Genomic DNA, 22,003 nt, shown 5'->3' with positions numbered 1-22,003 from the left:
TGGGATGGTAGGGCAGAATGACACAGATTATTTTTACATGACCAAGAAATGACCTCAGCTCTATGTATTTGTAGACAGATGATAAATATTATGCACACATTCGTATTTAAAACACAGTAAACCCCTTCACATTTTCTTTGTTTTTCAAACAAAAGACACGGGTCATTTCTTACATGAAGTCTATTTGCAGTTGGACTTAAGCAAAACGTTTTTCTCATTTGCTAATTTTTATGACCTTCTTTTATTACCCTTGCAGCTGCTGTGTTTCAGAAAAAAGCACACACTGGATACTAGACTAGAGTTACAAAAGGTACTTTTCGGAAATCACTCTGTATAGGAATGCTGATGGCAAATAGCTGGAGCAAAGCTAAAGGGTTTACCTTAGTGAGAAATTGGATAAGGGTTCAATGTAATTCATCCAAATCATTCAGACTACACAGAGCTGTTAAAGGCTCAAGAGAAATCAAACATGACAGCCCCTTCAGGCTCTCTGAAAAGGACAGAAAAGGGCTGAGACGTGAAACTAATGCACCTGTTATTGAATCAATTTAAAGTGAGCCCTGTTGTTCAAACCAGGGGAAGATATTTCTGCAACTGCTCAGTACATGCAGGGCTTGTGCTCTGACATGACCTACTGAAAACCTGATATCCATCTGTGCCCTCTCTTTTCAGCTGACTGCCAGCCCCCCTGCCAGAACAGAGGCTCCTGCAGTCGCCCACATACCTGTGTGTGTCGCTCCGGCTTCCAGGGGCCCCGCTGTGAGGAGGTGGCTCCAGAGCAAGTGTACATCCGTGACGGAGGCAGCCTGAGGCGCATTCAACCTGGAACCAACCCTTTCCAGAAAGACCAACCACGGAGAAGGCCCTCAGAAAGGCAGGCCATTGATACTTACAAGGTCCAGACCCCACGACCTGCGACCACAAGACAGCCTGTCCACCCAGTGTAAGTGAAGCAGCTGTGTATCTCTAAAAAATCTTAAAATAGCCAGGAGGAGCCTATAGTTTTGCCTAATATGGATGTGTCCAAAATACTTCTCAAGAAAGGAGTCGATAAGATATTACTTGGAGGGCACATTTATTGACCTCTCTAGCTAGTAAGCAAAAAGTTATAAAACTATCAAGTGAGTGATAGCTGTTAGCTCAGATGGTGGTGCTCTTTTAAATTTCTTAACATAATGCTCTTTAGTACTCCCTGGCATTTGGATGCATGACATTTTATTTTTATTTGAAATAGGCAATGTGAAGTCAGTGCTAGTTAGCGTGTCTGTTAGATTTTGTTAAATGTTAGGGCGTACAGTTGTTAGTTAGATCTGTATGACAATGAGTTATGCCAGGTTGTTAAAAATGTTTATGAAAGAACAAACCCTGATTTGTACCTACCTGCACACCATTCTTGCTTTCTTTGCACAGTTAAGGATGGTCTGAATAAAAGTCAATGTAGCATCTAAGCTAATGAAATCTGTGCTCAGTGTACCATTACATCTTAGAAGGTTTTACACAAAGTAAATTAATATTAAATGCTTTATAAGAAACAGTAGTTCTTTACATCCCTGATCACTGCGAGTTTATTTATTGTTGCAATAAATCAAACCAGATGAATGGTGTCATGTTTAAAAGTATCATTTAAATAGTAAACAAAGTTTGTTTGCTTTGCTGTCATGGCCAAAAAAGCTCAACACTAAATCTTAAAAACATTGTAGTATAAGTATAACATGATTTACCCAACAGAGGTTCTAACCCTTGCTGTTTGCTATGAAAATAAAGTAGCTGGATTGTATTTTTATTAGGCCTAAAACATCTGAGTTTGCTCTTTGATTTACTGGAGTAACTGTGACTATAATGTATCCAACTAATAATTGCTCAAACGAAGGACTCTGTCAGCAAATTCTCCAAAGACTGCTAATCAGACAGGCCTAATAGTTTCTTGGCATGAACTCTGACCGTTTTAGTTCCAGCCTTGTTGGAATTATTGTTTTTGCCTTGATTAATGTCTTTACCATACTCTTGATCAAGGATACTAGAAGGGAATAATTGCTTCCGGGAATATTTTTGATGGATTGTTATTGCTTACAGGCTCTAACTATCTTGTCAAGTTGTGTTGCATTTGGACTCAGGCCCAGTCCTTTTTTAATCTGCACACATTTGGTTAAATGACTATAATTTGTTTTAGCACCAAACGCTCTTTAGCCAGTTTGTCAACAGGGTGATTTTCTTGACCAGACCACTCAAACATCTTCAATTACAGCTGACTTTTATGATGCTAGTCATGCTAATTGTCATGGTTTCTTTTTTTTTTTTTTTTTTGATGTTATTGAATTACGCCAGCAAAGCACCCACATGTTTTGGTAGCTCTTTGAAACTCTACTAAGTGATTTGGAAGATGTTTCATAAGAAGTTTTAATCCATCATCCTTCCCCTTACGGTTAATGTAGAGTCATTGAAAGTCTTCTAATCAATACAAGCCCTCTAAAGGCTGCACAGTTGCATTGCACATGTTTTGTTTGTTGTTGACTCAGAGAATGTTTGTGTCCTGAGTCACACATTAGAGGCAAATATAAAGAGAAACCCTGTCAGTAGTAGACAGTGGTACTGAGTCACAAATGCCCCTATTATGACTGTATGGACTTCTCATTTTTCATCTGAATCTGACTCACTGTTACTAAGAGGTACTGTTTAGTTCAAGATGAGCCATTTCCCTCTGCTAGAGCGCACAATTTCCAAGCACGCAGCACAGACTAATCCAATTATTAGTTGTTGTAACCAAATTTTCCGGACAGAGTAAAAACTTCTGCCAAATCTTTAGTATGTCTTCACCGTAAAATCAGCCAAACAATTATTGAAATAGTTGACTCTCCTTTAAACAAACGTCCAAGAATCTATTTGAGTGCTTGTGTAATTTAAAAAATCAGTCCCCGTGAGCCGCTGCAAATGTTTTGCATTCTCTCGGCCCAGAATGATCTTTTTGGGGTGGAACAGTTTTTCCCCCTGGAGAGGCGGTGGATGCGAGTCTCGGTTTCATATATCAGGGCTGAGGTTCCACTGTTTCTAAAGCCAGGAAAGCACGAGCAATGTGAGGTCACAAAGAGTGAGACAACACCAGAGCCAAGGCTCAATTAAAGAGTAAGAAGAGGAGCAGGGAGGACAGACGCTTGGGCTGAGATAGATCATGTTGGTCTTGCCCCCACTTAGTCACTCGAGGGAGTTAAAGGCCACCCTGAACACGCAGCACCAAGCCAGTCTCTTTTAATTTCCCCCTACTAGAGAAGGTGTGAGGAACTATATATGTCTTTCTTGGAGCGGACTTGACTTGTTATGTCAGCAGCACCCTGTTACTGACCCGGTCTGACAAGCGGCGCCAAGAATAACGAATAATGCAGAGGAGGAATGAGACTGACAAGGAGGGAGAGAACAAAAAGAATGATAATAATAGAAGTTGTTAATGAGAGACAGATAAAGTCATATACATTCAGCGGTAAAAGATCAAATCACAGGATATAAGCTTCAGTGAATCACACTTGTGATTCGCGTACCTTTCGCTTTGCCTGTAAAGTCGAAGCGATGAGACTGTGCTGTGTGCACACGTCAACACAGGGAAAAGGTCGTGTCTGTGGTCTATTTTAAATAGCTTTTCATCTGATGAGCAGGTCAGCACCTCAAACAAGCAGTTATAGAGACTAGATTTTTGATCAGGTGCTGAGCAACATCTGAGCATCTGGTTGCTCTCTGGGACAAGTGTATTTACAAAACTATTATTTAAATAACCAATTTGGAGGATTTCAATTTTTTTCTATTATTTCCATGGTCACCAGCAAATTAATTCTTAATATTTTAGTTAAGAATCTCTCCTCTCTTTGGCGAAACTTTGTCAGTAGCTGTTTTCAAACACACCAGTATTAATTTAATTAACATTTTCATGCATCTTAACAGAACCCACAGGTCTTTAAGTTGCCATTATTTTTGGCACAAAGACGGTATACCGAAATAGTATTTCAGAATTTCGCATGTCTTTAAGCGCGTTGCCAACACATTACTGGCTATTTGTTTCTAACATGATGCTTTGAAGGTTTGTCAAATCAGACATCTTTTAGAACATTAAAGAGCTGAAATTATTTTTGTTGTCGGAAACCTTCTGGTTTCTGTTGGTAGTGTAAGAAGCATCATCCACAGTGGTTTCATTTACGATATGCTTTGTACTGGTGAACAGTCACAGGATTGTGGAACACAACTTGCTGTAATGTAATCTTAGCTCTGTTGGAAGGGCAGCTGAAAACATCTCTAAATTCCAGCTCCACACTTGTAATTTAATAGTCGGACTGTAAATAACAGCAACTTGCGGAAGGTTAAGTCTTGGCTATACATCCTTTATCTCTTACTGCTGACTACACCGAAAGCTTGATTGACAGTCTTAAAGAAAAAGTCTTCTTCTTGGGATGGACAAAACATACGAGGAGCCTTCTGTTTAGTGGGATTTTGGAGCATGGGAATACAACTCCACACCCTACTCCCTCCTCTTGTATTCCTGTCTGCAGTCTTCCGTTTCTCCTCTGACCATTTGAACTGTCTCCCAAACGTCCCAGCTGCCAGTTCTGCAGGATTAAAACTGTAAAATTAAAGAAAGTTACATCCTATATGCAGCTGGCAAACAAATAACCGTTTCCTCCTCTGACCTCATGAGTTTCACTGTAAGACCAGTGTTTCCTGTGAGCGCTGTGCTCAGCAATAGTGAAAGGCTTGTCCCCGTCAGCAGCAGATCCTGTAGATCACAGCTCGTCTGTCAGCTCCCATTTTGAAGGTCAGGGCCAGTGGTGAACACTCCCGGCTAAGCTGGAACTGCGATAACGCTCTGAGGACGTATTCAGCACCTCCTATGAGTCCTTCATATCAACTTTATACCCCCACCGCTCTCTGACATCAGGCCTGTGTAGGAAACAGAGCAGGGCAGAGCAGGATGTGTGTTCAGTGTGCAGCATGTCCCTCCAAAGGTCATCCCTCTCTGGTCTCTGTTACATAACCAGACTGAGCACAGCTGGAAGCAGATACCTGGATAACAGAGCTTTACACTGATATTACATACAGCCCATTGTTATTGCTGTAGAGCTAAGCATGTGGATTTGATAGCGAGTTCATGTACTGAATTCTCGAATATGATCTTATGTTATAGAGAACAGACATTGTTTAGACTTGGGGTCAAGTTTGCGGATAATGGTGCACTTTAAGTTGAAAAATCTTGTGTCGCAATTCCACAGTTTTTGATGCAACTGAAGTGAATCATTCATCAAAGCCTGATTGATGTTACAACTTGACAGGATGATCAACTAAACACAGTCTATTTCATTTCAATGAGGCCCCTGTGTGTCAAGTGGTGAGGTGTCAAATGAGAGGCCTCAAACTGAAAAAAAGGCTTATCCTGCTAAAATGAGTTAAACCTTGCTAAATCTTGGCCAAAAAAAAAAAACTGCACAACATCCATCAACGTATCCATCAAATACTATACCAAGTTGGCCACTCAGAAATGTGTCAGGCCAGAAATACATGACAACAGGAAAAATACTTTATACTGTTTACATGGGGATAATTCAGTTGCAGATTGAATTGCCACTTCAATATCTTTCCAGAGTTGTAAAATGTATTTGTATGCAGTGTTTTGATGAACTTTCAAACTGATAGATCTGTTTGTGAAATCAGCATTCCTGGATTCCTTCATAATTTCATCATCCGAACAGGACTTGGAACAACAACCCGTATCTAACTGATTCTTTTCAGTCTGAAAAGGCCAGTAAGTTAATAGCCAGTCCTCTGGAAGTACTTTGGTAGTTGTCTATTTATCTCTTTAATAAAGGCACTTTGTCTTCATCATTTTAAAATTCAACCATCAGTTACAAATTATCGTTCAATTTAAGTACAGCTGAGCCCCAACAAGTCCTTGAGAACCACAGTCATTCACTGCCTTTTGTTGAGTTATAGAAATGATTCCACATATTGAAATAGAATCTAGGTCAGAAAAATGTAGTTGGGTCAATATTGCAGATACTTGAGACAAGTTATAAGAATGAAGACTTACAGGAAAAAGCTCACACTGCTCCCTCTAAATCTCATGAGTGAACGGATCATCGTTGGGTCCCTATTTATCACCCCTGTTTGTTTATTTGAGCTGTAAAAATTTAATTTCCATGCATCAATGTCTTGGCCCATTACATTAAGTTAATTGCTGTAACATTTTGCAAAGTGCAATGTAATTCAGGAATGATTACATATTTGGTCCCACCCAGTAACATATTAAGATGGGGAAGAAAAACAAAAACACCCAGTGACGTGAAGCAGTGCGACCCTTCAGAGGGTGATGCACTAAGCGTTCTCTGCGTTAACTGTTATGCTTATATCTGACTTCACCGTTCGCCTGGTGAGTAATCAGCCCGGTGGCTATGTGACTTGTTGACTCAAGACTTTGCACACAGCCACGCAGCAGTTTCTCAGAGGAAACTGTGGTCTTAGTGGGAGTTCTCCTTGTTAATCATGGATCACTGGTTGCTTTCACTCCCACTCCAGACAAACCACACCACCGGCGCTGACGGGAGCCACTGACAAAAAACCTCCAGGTCACCTCAGCACCTGTGTAAAATCATTATCTAACCATCATCATCAATATTTGGTCTTATTGATGATCACTGAAGAATCTGAGGCATCAAATGTAGCGGTAGCTCAGAGCTTAAATAAAAAATGATCCTAAACACTAAAAGATGGGAATGGAAATTCATTCAACAGGTTTCTCATTCCTCACTTGAGAGGCTAATAAATTAAAAAAGTATTTCAGATCCCAAAGTAGCTTTCCATTCTCTTGATGTCTTTGACTATCAGACATGTGTGTTCTTAAGACAAATATAAACAGTATCTTTAGACATTTTATCCTGTGAAAGTTTTCCTACTGTACCACCTGGCAGACTCCTTTGCTACAAAGAGGATATGTCCAGAATCATCCCGTTGTCTAATTTTTTGGCTGATGTGAAAACAGAGGAGGCCTGCAGATGGGGAGTTGGGCTGAAGTAGCAAAGAAGGGTAAAGTTCAGGGTAATTCCCACAGGTTGAATGTTCAGTGCTCTCCCTTTCACAGGATCATTCTTGTTTCTCAACCAGGCATGACAGGGTGTCTAGAGCTGTGATTTGTGTCCTTGTGACGATAAGAGGAATAAACTTGAACTTGTGGTCAAAGTCAGCTTGTTGGTCTCGCAGGCTGGTTCTACAGACTTTATATCTGCCCTGACCCTGGTCCCTGCTGAGCACTTTTACTTGTGATATGACCAGGCTTTACAAAACAATGCTGGAAATCCTCTTCCATGGTTGTGGTGGTGGTCGTGGTGGGGGGGGGATTGTACCTCAGCTACTGTGGGTTTTACATCAAATGAGTGCAGACTCATCTGTGGAGGCCACCTTGTCCTTACGTGAACTCTTTATGTGCATCATGCTAAGTTAGGCTAAGTTGACTTTAGCGTCACATAATTGATAGTAGGAAATGAGGGAAGTGAAATTCAAAATATCGAGATGTACTGTCAATTTTTGATTGAGATGAAGTGGCAAAAGTTACTGAGCCAGGCCAGGAGGAATTGGTGCGTTTTTCTACAAACACAGAGCCAAACGATTCTCATGAGCATTTGGCTTCCTGCTAGGCCAGAGGGAACAAAGGACTATAGAGAACTCAGAACTCAGCGTGGGACAGATATGTCTTTCTCTCCGTCCAAACTCTCCAAACACACTCTCCGAGCTCGATGTCCGTAGCCAAGTCCTTATAATCATCCTGTGCAGATGCAGCTGAGGGACAAATACTGTACAGCAGTTAGAGGAAGAAGGGTGACTATCCCAGAATGCACTCCAGCCTCCTGCTGAAGAGCTCTGGCAGATGGAGACAGCATCAATCAGAGGCATCTCCCAGATACGGGTCATGGTGTTGAAAGCTTCAATTAGAATAGTATGACTCTGTGTGGAACCACTTTATGGAGTTGGATGTCAGGATGTAGAGAATCTGTGGGGCACATAAAGGGCAACCGCACATCTGACAAGGATATTTTTACCACGTCAATTAATTCCAAATGTCAAAATGTAACTTTTTACTGGTCTTCTTCTTTAAATCTCTGGTAAAGATGTCATGGATTTTCAAGCTGATGTTATAGCCTCGTCCACATTCTCCTCTCCTGTTGGAAGAGTTCTGAGACTTCTGTTGAGTAGTTTGACATATGACACTGAGCAGCCTAAACATAGCCTCAGTCAGCACATTGTAACAGCTCTTCCTGCTGACCTGTCTTGTGGCATTTTACAAAATGAATGATCAGAGCAACTACAATAAACTGGAGAGTATTGAATGGCCTCTCAGCTCACCATTGCCTGGGGCGTTTTGATTCAGGACCCTGGACCGCAGCAACCACAATGCTTTGCTTCCATCCTGAATCCGGCCTTTTTGGACTTCTTAGAGTTTTAAACCTCCAATTTTTTGAACGCTTAGGTCAAAACAGACAGATTGGCACTACTACTGCCCCCCTAGAGAAAGAGAGGGAACAATTTTGTTAACAGCTTTTGGCCTGTGATTTAGAAGACAGCAGCAGTCATATGTTTTGATCATGTAGTGCCTGAAAACCTCAATGATGTCAAATTGACAAATCTATTTTCATGCAGGCAACAGTGGAAGTGATACCTATAAAATTAAGTGGAACTTCATTCTTTCATGTGTATGAGTTTAACGTCGGTTGAACCAAAGAATAGTCTTTGCTAAATACGTTTCTCAAGAAGCTTTTTTTTTGCTGTTAGTTGTACGCGGGGCCCAGTTGTTGCTCCAATATAAGCCTCATTCCCATGGGGCAGGGAAAAAAAAGAAAAAGTTTAATGAATCAATCCAACTCGGCATTAATACAGTTCACCCAGGCTCTGGCTGCTACTAGCGGGATTCCTGGAAGGCCAACCAGACAGAGAGAACATGATTTAATCCAGCCTCTGTGGCTGGTGCGATAAGCCCTCAGACACACCCTAGATTTTCACAAGGGGGAAATATTCTGCCAGGACCCACAATTATCCGAGTCATAATGACTAGAGATGTTATCAAAGAGAGACTGGGCCTTAATTGCACACTGATGTTAGGCCTTATGCAGCCATGAAGAACTTGAGAAGAACTCGTCCTTGTTTCAGGAGAAAGAAGCCTGTTATTGAACAGCTATGGTTCTTGGACTTGGTGTTTTCATGTTATTTTTAGTTTATAGTATTGGAGTCATTGGGCCACTGGCATGACTGGCATAGTTAAATTACTTCTCCATGGTGATTCAGTGTTAATGTCATCATTTACGGTTGTTTTCCACTTATAAACTTATCACTGGGAGAAGATAGCAGTATTCATTTATTATTAATTAATTTACCAAATAATCAAATCAGATCAGTTGTCTATTATCTATGTCTTTTGACACATGTTTTTCAGTTCTTTTACTGGTTCTTATTTATGCTGTAGAGTTACTTTTTAAACTTCTTTTCACCTCTCTGATGTTTAGGTATAATATGGATTGAGCAAATGTACGTGTGTTGTGCACACATTTTTACAAAGAACTCTTATTAGGGATTATCATTGTTAAGTCATTAAAGGAAGGACAATTCTCCCATTAAAGCTTGTTTTCTGAAAATACAAAGAGCACTATTCAAAGGCACTGGAAGGTAGGACTTCAACATTATGGTGGGGGGGGATTTGTTTTATCTAGTTTTCAATCAGAAGAATGGTAAATGTGAAATTGGCGACATCAGTTAGTTAAAAGTACCAATAACCACATTTCCCCAAACCAGTTAAATATAACAAATTCTTTTCACACTCACATTTTTGTGGGGATTAAAAAAGTAAGATATAAGTGTTAACAACTGATGAGCTGATCTGTTTCACTATCAAGGTTGATTCTCTCGTTTCTGATCTTCATGCTCAGCTCGGCTGTAACTTAATGTTCACTGTAGGCATGCAGACATAAGAGTCGCATCAACCTCAGGGCAAGAAAGAGAAGAAATCTTATTTCCAGACATGTCAAAATATTGATATTTATCAACATCAAGAAGAGTTTTACAAGTTTTAACCGTGTGAAACAAAAGTTGACATGCAATCTTCACGATTAACTTGCAAAACAAGCTGTAAGAATAGCCAGAGTAGTTCAAAATATTTACTCCACAAGATTAAACATTTACAAAAAGCTGTAATTTAGGTCGAGTGTTGAGTTATTTTCGAATTTCCAATAAATACAAACTTCACCACCACACTAGTGCATCCATGTTGCTATGAGAAACACACAACAACAATAAAGTGGGAATGCCCATGGGATTTGATGTTTTATTTATTGGTGTTCGTAAGGTTCAAACCTCAGGAGTTTATTGAAAGAAACACACAGGGACCTCAGTGGTGAATGATGAATGGATGAGGGCGTTTTGCATAAAGCCTTAGGAATGAGTTGTGTGACCACAGCGGGGTTTGACCACTGCTGGTGCAGATGGTTTGGTGCACTGACTGGGTGGGTAAGAAAGGATTAAGTTTTTCTCTCAGGCCTTTGAAAGTCCTTTCACCTCTTAAAATACACCAATGCTGTTGGGATGAATAAAATTCTGAATAAAACAATTCCCCCTCTTTGCGCAAAGATGCAGCTTAGCGTTGGCATCAACCCCATCATTCAGTACAAATATAATGGACTTAAAATATCTTATTAGTAATGTATTTATTATCAAATATTAGATATAAAGGCTGATTTTTTTTTGTGAAATTAAATTCTAAAGCACAAAAGTCATTCTTGGAACAGGATTCCAGGTCAAGCTTTGATTGTATCTGTCCTGCTAATCCAACATGTGCTCTCTTTTCATAGCTACAGTACATCGTAGTTAATGTCTCAGACGTCAGTAAGATTCATAACACTGTTGGGCTTTGAATAGCAAAACATGAACAAGAGTCAAGTGTGTCTGTCTTTGCTAATGTTCTAGAATAGCACCTCCTGGGACCAGATTCAACAGTCTGCACTCTCATTCTTGTCTGCAAGCTTAAGTCTGTGAAATATGAAGCAACATCTGTTGTTAAGCTTTTTGCTGAAAAACATCTCCCTCTTGACCCTGCTCAAATTAATACCAAGAGAAGGAAAATTCATTATTTGAGACCATTCTAGGTGTTTCCCAGTTTAACATCGACTCCTCCACTGGAGTCAAATCCACCAAAAAACTAACTATGTAAATTATGATCTGTGTAAAGACTCAATTAATGAGAACTTGTTTCTATCCAAATAACGAGATATTATCAGTGAAGTCTTCTGTACATAAGATTGGCAAGAAATTAATTCAGAACAACCGTTAGAATTCACATCCTGTGCGGGTGATTGTTGACAGATGCAGGTGTTGACTGTTGACCACAGTTATCTAGTTTTTGACAGCGGGAGTTGAGTGTTGATTGTGCTTATTTTCTCACAGCAGTCCCTGTTGTACGACCTTGGAGCGAGTATTAGCCCCTAACTTGCTGCTAACTAGCTGTAACGTGCTGAAGAGTTCAGTTTTTAATTACATTCCTCGAGAACTAAAAGGATCATCCGAGCTATAATAGAAAGTTTACCGCTTTAACATCTTGCACTATATCTTAGTCTTGTACATATTATTCTCTAATTATATGTAATGTTTACATTAGAGAGTACAGTCTACCAAAGTTAAATTACACCAATCACCATAGAGTTAGTTAGTTTCCTGTTTTAAGTTGCTTCCAAGCAATATGGTGGATGTTAAGTTTCAATTCTAGGAGCGAGGTCCCGCCCACTGTTCCGAAATAGGTCTGTAGCTTCAGTGGTCGAAAATATGAAGAACTAGCAATGTAGTTTGGTTTTGTTTAGGTTTTATTTCAGTGTTTTGAGTTCTCTTTTATTTATTCCCCCAGTGCTGCCTGTTTTCTCTTGTGTTTCTTAGTTCAGTTTAAGTGTTTCCTTCTCCTCATGTCTTTTTTGGACATTTTGGATTTATTATGTTAGTTTGTTCTTTTGGCTTTTTGTTTAAATAAATCTTAGTGTTTTTTTCTGCACTTGGCTCCTCCTCCATGTTTTTCAACCCCCATACTTAACAGTTTCACCCCTGCTAACCAAAACATCTTCCAATGATGCAAAAATCGTCATATTTTCGTCAGGCTCCTTTTCAGAAAAGTAATGAAGAGTTTTCCCATCTCTGGGGAAAATGAGGGTAGGCTGCACGACCATTCAAAGATACTACCAGATTTCCAATGATATAAAGCTTAATGCAAATGGTTAAAGTATCCCTTTAAGTGGCTGATCAATCTTCTGATCGTCAGACGTTGCTCTGTGTGTGTGTCCATGGAAATATTATTCAACATATGATCTGGCTTGACTCGACATTCAGGAGAAAAGATCTAAACATTGAAAAAGTCGGGAAAGTATATTCTCAAACCAAATTTCCAGCATCCTGAAAAACGTTGGAATAGGTCCAGATTGCTTTGTGCCAAAGTGCAGGTTCCAAATACACATAAATCTCCTTTCTTTTGTTGCCAGCAATGTTTTCAGTGGTCCAGCAACACAAAGTTTGCTTTGTTTCAGCTGCTGTTTGCACAATTCTTTTGAGATTTCTGCTGCTGAGTGATGATCTGCATATCCCAGCGCAAGCTTTGAAATCAACAATAGTCTTTAACACTTTTACTGACTGAGATGAATGAGTATACTTTGATTCACACTTGGTCTTTGATGGTCATCATTAAATTTCTATTTGGAGAGTAGCTTTCAAATTGCCCTAAATCTGTGCAGTTCTATGTAATGCTGGTTTTGGCTGACACTGTGTTGGAAAGAAGTCAATGGAACCATTAAACATTTTGTTTAAATAAAAAGAAAAATGACCTTCTTTTCCTCTGTGGAATGAAACAAACTTGTATGTTGATTGTCGTAAACGCAGTAAATGCCAGAAGTTTGCCACTCGGTCAATCTGGAGGTCTCATCCAATCCAATACAAAGACAACTGTTTCAGGAAAAGTGGCAAGGCTGGCCGCCATCAGGTTGTTCAGTGTGACCCAGTCTGACATATTCATGCCAGACACTTCTGCCTGCTGTCAAACTGTATTGTTTAGACAGTTTGTTCAAAGCCAAATGACTCGGTCCAATAACCAGACAAGCTCTTTATATCGGTCTATTTTCTGCATTAGCTGCAACAAGCCAATAATCAGAGCTGTTAGATGTGGGTTCAGATTTTGGTTTTCTAAACAAATCAAATGAAAAATGAACTTAGTTTTAAATGCTGAAGAAACTTGTTGATATCACAATCCCTTAACTCTGTCCAACTTGCAAGTTCAGTTTGAAATGTATTAGCTGTAGCTGACCAATATGGTTTTTTTTTTTAATGTGGACATTTATAGATAGGGAAGATAGGAAAAGAATGCCTCAGAGACTGAACTGTAAGCGAATGAATCAGCTGGGACTCTTACATTACAGTGCAGCGCTTCACATAAACACAATGCCGGCTTCGTCACGGAGAATGGGCTACCGAGAAAGATGTAAACAGTTCTTGAGGATCTGGGTCAATGCTTGTGTGTCTGTGTTTAACAGCTTGGGGTGAATGGGACAAATTCAGAGTTTTCCTGTCTATCTAAGAGGCTCCTGTTTCCAAGAGGGCGAGGCGCAGAATCGACACTGTCGACATTTGGATTACAGGACTATTTTGTTTTCCAAGTCATCACAATACAAGGGTTTCCAGGCACTTCAATAAAACCACCTAACCCATTTTCCGCATGTAACTTTGCCCCATACTCAGTGCACTCTCATCAAACTTCAAAGCACACCTCACATTTTGTTTGGCAGAGTCTTTCATTGGCTTTTATTAACAGAGTGGTTTATGAACAGCATCAGCAACAGCTCAGAGTTCAGAGCATCCTCCAGTTCCTGGTTGGCTTGTTTGAGACTCTGTGCTGTTTGCGCTCCAAGTGTGCCTCCTCTCCAACTCATCTGGGTCAAGAGGCACAGCTCCAACCATTCTTGTTGCCTGTCATGAATTCAGGAGAGCTAATATTCTCATGTTGTAGTGCTGCAATGAGTTCAAAGTAAGTAAGCGATTTTTCACCAAAGAATTCTTTTGCAACAGGTTGGAAGCTTTACAGTCTTTTTATGCACAGTGTACATTCTTGGCCCTCACTGCGATTTGTAATTTCCGTAGATGTGATGAGGTTTAGTTCTAATTGTTTTCGTACATGTGCAGTGAATGACGATCAGTGAGAGTAGACAGTGCCAAAAGCTTTATGTCCTCGCTGCAAGCCTTTTTTTTTGCTTTAAGATATAAACCAAGGCTTTGATCAAATGTTTGGACAGAGATATATCAGTGTCGAAGAAATGATTGTTTCTCTTTGAATGTAATTATCCAGCGAATATTTAGAGCATGAAATAATACAAATTGTGTATTAAAGTCAGTCAAACCTCCTGTTCTATGCATATTAATCTTACTTATGTAATCAAAGTGTCGAAACACTGAAACAGGATTTGGCATGATGATTTCAACATCATGTGTGTCCATAAAGCTCCTCTCAGGTACTTTGTCATGTTTTTCGTTGAAACTACGTCAGATTTAGAAGTGATTATACTGCACATACTGCCGTACAGTGTTTTAAACCAACAGGAATAATTCATTATTCTCATGAAAGTTGACAAGCTCACAAAATGTAAACACAGAATTAATATGTAATCTCAGACTCTGAGACTACAGATAAATAAACCCGTGGGCTGCAGGCATTAAGCAAAATGAGCTTTTATTTGGAGTTTTTTTTCTGCCTACATGATCACCTAGCTCTGTTCTTGGTTTCTACCTTTTCCGCTTCTTCGATGTGTAGCAGTTTTGTTTTCTTCTCGCAGATCTGATCGTGGTTATGTTGCATATCAGAAGCTATGGCCTCATCGCAGAGGCTGCTAGTCTGAATCCAACCTCGGCCCTTTACTGCACGTCTCCTCCCAACATTTTCTGTCTCTCAGATCTCTTATCCAATGCATTTTCAAATTGTAATTAAAATCCTTATGGGGATCATATGTTACCAAAACCTAAATGCAGGCCATAAAAACATTGGAATATCAGAAAGGTCGAAGGTGAGAGCAATAATTGCTGCTTTGCACTCTACGCTCCCCCTCAATTTAGCAACTCTCTCATCAACTGTCTTAATCCAATCTGTATGGCCAGCGTTTGTTACCCAAACAATTTCTCCATATGTCGGTTCCAACCATGTTCCATGTGATCTTGGCAGAGGTCTTCAAATTGCTTTCAAGTCACCCAGAACAAGGCAGGGGGATGGTTCTTCCTTGGCTGGCTGCGGCCTTGAAGTTCCTAATGATGACATCAAACGTTCAGAGTGACTTGTGCTTGCCCTGTTCGCCCTCTGATCTGCAGGCAGAGAGAGCAGCGGTGAGCTCATGCTGGGAGGAAGTCACTTTGCCATTGAAAGTGAGAGAGACAGACATAGCAACATCTGGCTCAGCCCAGGAAGTGAAGCAGGATGCTTGGAGGCCAGGTGTCACTGTAAGCCATGGAAAAACCCAATCAGGATTTAGAGTGGATGGTTGAGCTGGGTTATCCACCTCCTGTAAGTTCTTACCACCTTGACACCAGCACCTCTTATTTCCCTGTGTCACATCCTCTCCCCGAGACCCGCCCTGAAGATTCAGGATCTGGGTCAGCAGCTGTGTGCTGTAGATGCTGCCTGTTGTCTTTCAAAGAGTTGACGTGAGAGACTATTATCAAATATTTGTCTGCCTTTTCCCCGTCTCATTTAGTGTCCTGTTGCCCTTGGAAACAGGAATGCTGTTTGTACGCTGCGAATAAAGAGACATGCATAGGCTTGTGCTATATCTAGCACAGCTGGGAAAGGGTGTGTATGTATACAACTGTGTGCACATGCATGCATTTTTGTATGCACATTTGTGTTTGGTTGCCTGATAATTGTTGTGTGTCTGTGGGTAGACTGAGCTGATTTAGTGTGTAAATACGTGGTGTGTGGCTACAAACCACACGTCATAAATGGTAATTCATGGTTTATATCCTCATTTGAGGTTTGATTACAGCCTCAATTACCTTACAGGGCCACAGGTGGGCTTTGTAGAGCGTTTCTTCTGATCTCCCCGGCTTGGTTCATCTTTGTCTTGCTCTGTTGACTGTCTGTCAGGGCAGATCAGTGAGAATCAGATGTTTTTTCTTTTTTTTTTTACAGGCCTGAATCCCAGCACTCCCCTTGCTTTCATAGAGCTGAGGCAGGTCTGTCTGCCCGTCTGTCTGAGAGGCACGCGCCTCCCCCAGGTCGCTCACATGAGCTCAGCTTCCAGGTCGAACAGCACAGGCTCAGTAATTGACCCAAATCAAATGCTCACTGTTGAAAAAAAAGCGCCCCTTGCAGCCTGTGGTCGAGTTTTCTTCATCCCTAGTTTTAATACTTCCTCCTGCGCGGTGCAACAATCAGGATGTTGCTCCCTGGTTGACCACAGACAGAACAGGGAGTTCATAATCTAGTCAAGCAGATGATGGAAAGGTTTTGTAGTCCTGATGGAAAGATCTAATGGTTTGAAAATGTATTTATTTTCAGGGGCCAAAATACAAGCCACACACACACACACACACACACACACACACACACACACACACAGATAAATACTCCAAGGCTAATTCCCTTTTTGTTGCCTGATACTTAATCAGCAGTGAATAATCTTCTCTTGCGAAATGTCTTCAAAGTCAAACAGAATCTTTCATTAATTAGTGAGGGTCATGGCTCACTGACATACAGCAGATGTTTGTTGAGAAACCCTATGTGCTAAAAGAATGATATGGTATTATTAATTCAATTAAAAGGAAATTATTTTCAAATCATTGTGTCTCTTCTATAAAATCAATTAAGCAAGGCTATGACCTAAGACAGCATGTTTGTCCCTGAGGAATATTCTTTTCTGCTGCACACACTGACTGCACTTTAATGGATTTCATGGTGATGCATATATGTTGCTTGTGTGTGTGTGTGTGTGTGTGTGTGTGTGTGTGTGTGTGTGTGTGTGTGTGTGTGTGTGTGTGTGTGTGTGTGTGTGTGTGTGTGTGTGTGTGTGTGTGTGTGTGTGTGTGTGTGTGTGTGTGTGTGTGTGTGTGTGTGTGTGTGTGTGTGTGTGTGTGTGTGTGTGTGTGTGTGTGTGTGTGTGTGTGGAACACAAGCTTTTGTCTGAGGTCATGTGTTTATGATCTTGTGATGATGTGACTGACAGGACCCAAGTGAGACGGGGACCCCCTGACTCCTCCCCTCAGCAGACCGGGACCTCCCGCACTGTGAAACGTTATCCATCATCCTCTGGGCCAATAACCTCCAATGCTCTACCCAATGGTAACGGCTACGCTAACGGCGACAACAGCGAGAACAGGAACTCGCACGGACACAGAAATGGGCATAGCAGCGTGCACAGGCCCGCCAATGACAGACATCTGCGCGGGCAGTTCAACAATGCAGTATTACCTGCAGGTAGGAAGGAAAAAGGAAACTGTTACATCTGTTACAAAATGAGAAATCGTAAAACTAACTCTAACTGCTCTTTTACTTAACATGCATACTTTCCACTCTCCCTAACCACATCAAAACAGACACAGCCCATTCTCTGACACTTGGATACATACATGCACATGCTGCGGTGTCATCTCGTAATGGAACATTAGTCGCGAGAAGAAAAAAAAAAAACACTGGCAGCTTCCCAGGCTTTCCCTCCTCCTTGACTGTCCACACGCATACGGCCGACAGAGGACATATAGCGAAGCTGCATACAATGTGTTAGCCTGTTCGTGTGTGCAGTCTGCTGACGAGAAGTGTGAGCACGGCGTGTGTTGTTGTGTGTTTGCACTGTTGCATGCTTTGTCGCATTCTTCTCTGTCACCTCTCGGAAACATGACAGGCGCTGAAGCTTTGGCGCCTTTACCCACAACAGAAGAAATGGGATCTTGTCCTTCCTAATTTCTTATTCTCTCTTCACTCATTCATCATCCTCTGATCCGCTATCCAGCACACACAGCTGTCTGCTCTTCAGACTCGTACTTGTTTTGTAGCCACGTACCAGAGCAACGGCTGTTGAACAGCTTCCCAACATTACACATTACGCTCTCTTTGTCTCCTGCACACATACACACATCCAAAACACCTTTTCAGAAGATAAAGGGCTTGGATGCTGGCCCGGTACCTAACAGTATTCTCTCCCCTATTTCCTGGCCTGTGGCACATCGCTCACTCAGCTGCAGCATGCCACTGGCCAGCCGTCAGCACACACCCTCGCACACTTATAAACCTCCCTTTGCCCGGACGGGGAGTGTGTCACTGTGAGGCTGAAGAAGGAAGGATGCAGCTCGTCTCTTGCCGGTCTCTGCTTCTTCTACTCCTCCTTCTCACCAAAGTGTGTGTTTGTTTTCCAGGGGCCAACCTTACCTCCAACGTGGACCGCATCAAGATTGTCTTCACGCCCATGCTGTGCCGCAGGGTGTGCAGCGGCGGGCGTTGCTACAACAGCTGTGAGAAGGGAGACATCACCACAGTCTACAGTGAGAACTCGCAGCAGCAAACGCAGCAGCATACGCAGCAGCAGCCAAAGAACCAGGGCTTCAGACTCTGTGAGTGTCGACTCCGGGCCCCAGATCAGCATCTTTGTCTACTGCTTGGCAACCTTTAGCATCACCTTACATCTATTCTCCTCTCACTCTCACTGTCTCTCTTGCTTGCTTTCTGTTTCTTACACGTTTTTCCTTTGTCTTCATCCTTCTTTCTCATGTCTTTTTTATGTGGGGAGCCCCATCAATATGGGTTCCCAACGGTGGCATGCTGTCTGTTCTGAATGACATGTTTAGAGTTGAGACGTTGTGATCAAGATTAAAGCCGAGCGCTGGGCTGAAAAACTCTCACTGTCAAAGAGAAACAGGGAAAGCAAGAGAGAAAGGGATAGACCCGTTTAAAAGTAGGCTTTTTAAAAGGGGGCTAATCTCCCCCTCTCTCTCTCTCTCTCTCTCTCTCGCTCTCTCTCAGACACACACACACACATACACACAGTCTGGTGGTCCCACGCTCCCAACACTTAGCCCCATCTCTTTGCGGTTTACACCTCGCGGTTGGCCCCGCCGTTAACCATTTAACGCGCTCCCTGGGTGAGCAGGCGAGAATGAAAGAGAAGAGGCAGAGGCAGAAAGAGAGAAAGAGTAGCAGCATGAACAGGATTTTATAGGGATTACATTAAAACCTTCCATTTATCCGGGGGCTTTGCTCCAAATTCACACAGTGTCCGTGGGGCAGGGATGACTGGTAGTCAATGTGAAGGGGAAGGTCGTAACCCCTCTTGGTTTTCTCATCTCTTTTAACCCTACTGCTATGGTTCAGACTAATTACTACTTGTGGATCAGAGGGTGCACACACCATGCACACACATACAAGTCCTCTCCGGTCACAACACACATAAAATGAAACTAAAATCTCCACACAAACATGCACCAACCTCCACCTCAGTGCACAGGAGGACCATGCTGACTTATGAATATATAAACTGCTTGATGTAGCAGATGTTTATGCCCATTAACAGGGCTTTGGAACATGGTCTTCATATTCTAAACACTTCAGTGTCCTGGCAGAGACCGTCTGCAAGATTACATTCCTGGCACCTCGGCTTCTTCCTCGACTCCAGTTTGTTTTTTCGTGCCCCAGTTTTTATTTCTGCAGGAATCTCCCTTCATTATGTCAAATCATGTGCTAAAATCAGTGTTAAAAAGAGATTGCTTTCCATTTAGGCTCACATCCTGTTATTGCTGTGGGTGTGCGTGCTCTTCGAGGAATGTCAAGTGGACAGCAAACAGTTATCTCATGCTGTTGTTATGTTCCCTACACGCTGCAGTAAAATCTGGATGGATAATTACAACAGGCTCCCTTGATACGCACCCTGTGTACAACACTTACCATAAAGCCTGATATTAGATTGGGTAGAAGGCTTTTATTGAGTGAGAAGTGTGTGCATGTGTGTGTGTCTGTTTTGTTGTAAGAGCTTGTTAAATAGACAGACAGACAGGCAGACAGGCTGCGTGGTGTGCAGAGACAACAGACGGGTTTTCGTCTAAGAATAGTTCTCGCCCCATGCTGATGTGGGACTGGCCTGACGCAGACCGGTGCAGACCTGCAGCCCACATTGAGAGGATTTAATGACCTCCTTTAGCTGATAATTTAGCCAGCATGTCTAATCACTAGAGGCCTTCCTGTGTGTGCTCGGACACCAAAGCTAAGTCCCACTGTCTGTGTTTCCACAACTTTTTTTCCCCCCTTACATTGTTTATCCCCGTCTCTCCAGTCCTGTCTCTTCTCTGTTTTCAATCTATTCTATTCTCATTTTCCTCTCCTAATCCTCTTAGTTCTCTATCTTCTTTTCGTGTTCCATCCCTCCCTCTTTTCTTCCTCCAGTCTCGCTCTTGTTAATACTTTGTGACAGGGAGCTCATTCCCAACATGCCATCCAGATTGTCCAGAGTCTCTCTGTTCCCTGTTTGCACCCTGTTAGTGTGTTTCTGTCGGTTCAATGAGACAGCGAGGATGCAGCTCACAGCATGTTTCCATCACTAATGTCCTCTTTCATCCCTCAGTTTGTTGGCCATCTGTATCTCCTGCAGTCTTGTAAAGAAGTGCTCATATTTGTGGTGTGCGGTACTGTTGAACCAGAAAAGGAGAGAGATTCACTTTTCATCCATTGTGCATCAAACTGGTTCTTTTTTTCTTCTCCGTCATGGTTGGATGGATTCTTTTATTTTGCAGTCTTTGATGTTTTGAGATGGATGAGGTCAGGTCAGAGAGAATCTGTAGACAGGAGCATGCTCAGGTATTTAAGATGCTGGGCTGGTGTTCATCCTTTAAGCCAAGAGATAAGGCCAGAGAAAGGGGTGTCAAAGCAGCACTGTCAAACACCATCTGTCTAGATTTAGCCTTTCCTGAATTGTTTTACCTCGTGATAAATCACAAAACTATGAATCAAATTATAACCTCAAAGGTGTTGTGATGAACTCACATGATTAAAAAGTGGTTGGCACTCTTTGAAGTTTAAAGCAGGATTTGATTGTTTTAGAAATTGTAGTTTTTCTCTCTCTCTCACATCCTCACACATATCCAGACACTTGATTTTTTTCTCTGAATTGTTGCATGATAAACCATCACTTATCGCCCGGCACAGAAGTATGTAATTATTGTCGTTAGGCAAAATATGTCAATAAAAGAGGTGCGGCGTGATGGGCAGTGCTCCCAAAGGACAGAGTTGAAACTTTATATACAGTATGCCATGTTGAATGAGGTGTCAAGTAATGCAAAGTCTATTTCTAACAAATCATGTCCACATGGAGCCTCATCACATGCCACTTCTGTTGTTTTATGAAACAAGGTCATAAGGTAAAATAATGCATGTATACCTTCTGCTTAATTTGGCATGTTAAAAATGCTTATGAATATCTAACTTTCTATTAACCTCTTCATCGTCTTCTCCTTTTTGCTTCTACACTCAACCTTGTTATCTCTCTTCTTCCCCCACTGTAGTCTTCTGTCAGATACCCTGCCTAAATGGAGGTCGGTGCATCGGCCGGGACCAGTGCTGGTGTCCGTCAAACTCAACAGGGAAGTTTTGCCACCTGCCGGCCCCGCCTCCTGTCAGACCCACCCCTCACAGCAAGGATGCCAATCACCAGGGCCCAAAGTCTCCCTCCCACTCCATGTACACTCTACCACTCTCCAATCAACAAAGTAATGACACAGCACGTTGACTTCTGTCTAGACCACATAAGACATGGAAATATTCTCTTGTTTCAAAATGAAAACATTGTAGATGTGAAATAGGATGACAACTGGCCTGTCTTCTCTCAACATTTTTCTAATGAATTAAACAGGCTCAGTTGCTTCTTTCAAATCGTCTTTAATACACTGTGATGATTTTTCATTTTTGAATATAGCCTCTAAAAAGTAAAACCAAACAAAAGCACAGTATGCT

General features: G+C 41.7%; 1 protein-coding gene across 1 annotated transcript in view; it reads left to right on the top strand.

The window, feature by feature from the left end:
• LOC306840365 (latent-transforming growth factor beta-binding protein 2-like) overlaps positions 1–22,003 on the top strand; it is an 87,968-nt gene that overhangs the window by 12,795 nt on the left and 53,170 nt on the right. The window contains exons 3-6 of the mRNA XM_079369597.1: positions 673–943; positions 17,238–17,488; positions 18,424–18,618; positions 21,556–21,759. Of these exons, the coding sequence (XP_079225723.1) occupies positions 673–943; positions 17,238–17,488; positions 18,424–18,618; positions 21,556–21,759 (921 nt within the window). The remainder of the gene's footprint in view (positions 1–672; positions 944–17,237; positions 17,489–18,423; positions 18,619–21,555; positions 21,760–22,003) is intronic.

The sequence above is a fragment of the Symphodus melops genome (genome assembly GCF_947650265.1).
Source record: "Symphodus melops genome assembly, chromosome: 19".
In the NCBI taxonomy this organism is placed as follows: domain Eukaryota; kingdom Metazoa; phylum Chordata; class Actinopteri; order Labriformes; family Labridae; genus Symphodus; species Symphodus melops.
This window is presented reverse-complemented; position numbering and strand designations above follow the sequence as displayed.